The 4,209-nt window shown below is 39.8% G+C and overlaps 1 protein-coding gene across 1 annotated transcript; it reads right to left on the bottom strand.

Moving 5' to 3' along the window:
• Window positions 1–396: 396 nt before the first annotated feature.
• Window positions 397–3,948, bottom strand: LOC144562709 (uncharacterized). The gene is made up of 2 exons (XM_078311950.1): window positions 1,129–3,948; window positions 397–798 (listed from the first exon to the last, which is right to left on the bottom strand). The coding sequence occupies exons 1-2, from the start codon at window positions 3,938–3,940 to the stop codon at window positions 443–445; spliced, it is 3,168 nt and encodes a 1,055-aa protein (XP_078168076.1). The 5' UTR covers window positions 3,941–3,948; the 3' UTR covers window positions 397–442.
• Between the last annotated feature and the right edge of the window lie 261 nt (window positions 3,949–4,209).

Below are 4,209 nucleotides of genomic sequence, written 5' to 3'. Positions count from 1 at the left end.
CATCAAACTTCGGATCTGAATCATAGTTTGGAGGTGTATTTTACCATTAATATATCCTAATTTTCCTCTTCCAGCAAGGGCCTTTTTTACCGCTCGAGCCCACGTCAGATAATTCCTCCATTCAGCAAGGTGGTCGTGAGGAGAATTGCGAGTGGCAATTGTGAACTTTAAATTTCGTTGACTGTTGATCTGGTATGCCCTTTCTTGTGCACCCACTGACTGGTAAATTAAACACTAGGCTCTGACACCATGTGCTTTTCTGAAAGAAAGATTGTTTATTGTTGAATTTGATTCCTACTCGTTGCTTTACTTCCTAATTTAACATATTACAAATGGATATTACAGTTTCTAACAACAGCAGGGTGATGTTAAATACAATATGCTAATCTCCAATAATACACAATTCCCTTATACTAGTTTTACAAATCATGTTCAGACTCCCTCACTCTAGCAATTTGTTAAGTGCTGAATTCAACTCTTTTACAACATCACTCATGGTAATGCGCTCTTTTGACAACTCCTTGGAGCACAATAGTCCACATCGAATCACCGAAACCAAGCATTCTTTAGAGTTCTCTGGTACAACTGTATTCTCATTCCCATGATCTGATGAGAACAATTTGGTATCGATAATGTCCATAACTCGGGCTGGATATGCTACCTCGACATGCTTGTGAAGGCTCATACCATCACAAAATCTTTCATCAGTGGGGCAAATTCCAGTGAAAATTTCCAACAGAAGAATGCCGTAGCTATACACATCTCCTTGCGTGGATGCCTGGCCGCCCATTCCATATTCTGAGTAGTGAAAAATATATATAAAGTCACTTTTTATCACTTTCGTTGAGTAAATAATTATCAATAACTAAACTAGTTTCATGACACGCCTATTTTTGTGTGTACTACCAAGTACCAATTCTACTGAGCAAATACTAAAGGATAAGAGGATCCTAATCAGTTCATTTTTAAATAGACAATACTAATCAGTTCATTTTTAAATAGAGAATCATTAAAAAAATATCTTAAAGGCCCAACAAACAAAGAAGACAAGTTGCTAATAGTCAATAGATGAAAGATGTAATACTGAAGGAAATAATTTCATGTGAGCAGGAGTATTAAGCTTTGTACCTGGAGGAATGTAGCCAATAGAACCCTTGATTCCACCGGTACTTGTTATTGATTGACCAGGCACAGTATCAGATCGAACTAGAAACCGGGCTAACCCGAAATCACCCACATGTGCAGTCATGTCATCATCCAGAAGCACGTTACTCGGTTTAAGATCACAATGTATAAGTGGCACTGGCCTGTGATCGTGGAGATAGTCCAATGCCTTGGCAATATCAATTGCTATTTTCACCCTTTGTAATAGGGTGAGGCCTTCGGATGGTCGATCCCTATGTGCATTCGGATGTAACCATGTTTCCAAGCTTCCATTAGGCATATACTCAAAAATCAATGCCTTGAAATCATTACCTTGATGATCTATGCTAGAGCACACACTGAGGACCTTGATAAGATTCCGGTGTTTAACATTTCTTAAGGCCTCACATTCGGATAAAAAGCTTCTTATAGCGCCACGTTGCTCGAGGTTTAGTACCTTAACAGCAACGGTGTTGGCACCTCCTAAACTTATAGAAGCTTTATACACCACTCCGAAAGTACCACTTCCAATTAGATTCTCCCCAGAGAAACTGTTAGTAGCTCTGAGAAGGTCATTATAGGACACTTTCTTATGTTCCCATGTCATGGCCATAATACCATGTGGATCTTTCTGAGATCTCCTTCTCCAATAGCAACCAGCTACTGAACATATGATGATGCTTATGCACAACAATCCACCACCTATGCAAACAAGTATTATCTTGATACTTTCGGAATGATGTTTTTGTTTGGGTGAATCAGAAATACATTTTGGCAGATGGTTATCAGGTAATCCACCACAAAGTTTAGGGTTTCCTCTTACATCAACTGCAGTCACATTCTTAAAAACACCGTCTTCCGGTAATTCTCCTTGAAAATCATTGTAAGAAATGTTCAAACATTGAAGTTTCATTGCACTAATAAAAGAAGGTATTTTACCAGAGAAAGAATTGCTGGAGAGATCAAGCTCTTGCAACCCTTTTGAATTGCTCATAGAGGAAGGAATGGGCCCGTTGAGTGAGTTCCCTTCTAGTTGAAGGATTTGTAGCAGCTGACAACCTTCGATAGTGCTAGGAACTGGACCAGATAAATTGTTATACGACAAGTCAATTTGGGCTATATTATTTAACTTGCCGATTTCTGATGGTATCGACCCATTTAAATGGTTTTGTGACAAGCTTAGGACAATAGCAAGAGAATGAATATTCATGATTTCTCTTGGAATTTCACCAATCAGTTTGTTGTTTGAAATATCCAAGAGCCCCAGAGATTGCATGTTACCTAAAGAAGGTGGTATATACCCTTCAAATGCATTACTGTCAAGAAAGAGCTTAGTTACCTGAGTAAGGTTACCAAAAGTTGATGGAATTTCACCGGATAACATGTTGTTTGACATATATAACCCTTGCAGGTTCTGAAGGTTCCCAATTTCAATTGGGATTTTGCCACTGAGGAGTGTTTGATCGAGTTGGAGATCAATTAGATTAGTCAGCATTTCTAATTCTGCTGGAATGGTTCCTGAAATTGGGTTCCCAGTTAATGCCAGAGCCATGAGACTGGTAATGTTTGCTAAAGAATGAGGTATCACTCCTTGGAGTTGGTTGTATCCAGCTATTAGATATTGAAAATTCGTACAATTGATCAAAGCATGAATAAAACCCCAATCACTAGATGTCTTCGCCTCTAGTTGATTGCTAGTAACTTGAAGATAATTAAGATGTTGCAAGCTTCCCAAGCTGGAAGGTATTACACCAGTGAAATTGTTCCAACTAACATCAATCGAATTCAGAGTGGTACAATTGGACAGAGAGGATGGAATATGCCCAGTAAATTGGTTTTGATAAATGTTTAGATCTTCTAAGGTCTGAAATGCATCACAGATGTAAGGTGGAAGAAATCCTTGGAGATAATTGATGCTGAGATCTAACATCCCTAAGTTGGATAGATTGTAAATAGAACTCGGTACAGTGCCAGAAATTTGATTATCATTGATTTGAAAAATAATAAGGTACTGAAGTTGACCAAGCGAATCCGGAATAGAACCAGTAAATTTATTCGAGTAAAGATCGAAAAACTCTAGGTTAGTAAGATTTCCTAAGGTAGGCGGTATGGTGCCGGTGAGATTATTGACAGACAAGTATAATTGGTCGAGTTTCGGCAGGTTACCGAATTCAGAAGGTATGCTTCCAGTGAGAAAATTATTTTTTAATGCGAGTAACCAAAGGTTTCGGCATTGTCCGAGACTCGAAGGTATAGCTCCTCCGAGATTGTTACTTCGCAGATTAAGGTATTCTAAATTGGAACAATTATTACCAAGGGCAGAGGGAATGCTTCCGTGGATATAATTAATGCTGAGGTTGAGGTACCGCAATCTGCTCAATTTTCCAAGTTCCTCCGGAATGTTCCCGGAAAGGTGGTTGTTGGAAAGGCTCAACCTCTGAAGAAAGGTGAGGTTACCCAAAGAAGGGGATATCTGACCGGCCAGTTGGAAGGAGTCGAGAACGAGACCTGTGACTCTGTCAGGATGACGACGGCCGCAAACAACGCCTGGCCACCGACAGTGGTGAAGCGAGGCATTCCATGATGACAATGCACTGGAGGGGTCGTTCCCGATGAGAGACTTGAAGGAGAGAAGGGCGAGCAAGTCAGTTTCTGTTGCATTGGTAGTGGTAGGAGCTGCTGCGTTTGAAGGAATAAAGAAAGAGAGAGAGATAATTGAGATTGAGATTAGGAGGATGATGTCAGAGAGAGTAGTAGTGCCATTGGTGATATTGATAAAGAAATGAGAAGAAGTCATTTCTTCGATTTTTTAATGGATGGGTCCATATTCTGTGATTTATAATTATATATATACACACACGTAATGATTGATTGAAGTGAGGAGTTTGGTGAGATCAACTGAACACGGCTGCGAATGGTCAAGTAGCAACTTGCAAGTGGTTCCTAAAAAAGGCAAGTGGTGCACGTGTCTGCATTAATTAACGCGTAGATTCAAACACGGCTGCCGTGGCGGATAAAACCAGGACTAGCGTGGAAAAAACATTCCGTGTCGAGATGAAGTGAACA

The sequence above is a fragment of the Carex rostrata genome, chromosome 12 (assembly GCF_964058835.1).
Source record: "Carex rostrata chromosome 12, lpCarRost1.2, whole genome shotgun sequence".
NCBI lineage: Eukaryota > Viridiplantae > Streptophyta > Magnoliopsida > Poales > Cyperaceae > Carex > Carex rostrata.
Note: the sequence above shows the minus strand (reverse complement) of the source record. Positions and strands in the feature narration are given on the sequence as shown.

Coding starts and splice junctions, on each gene's coding strand:
- LOC144562709 (XM_078311950.1), bottom strand. CDS start 3,940: ATGACTTCTTCTCATTTCTTTATCAATATCACCAATGGCACTACTACT. Junction 799..1,128: donor TATTGGCTACATTCCTCCAG/GTACAAAGCTTA, acceptor TTCACTACTCAG/AATATGGAATGGGCGGCCAG.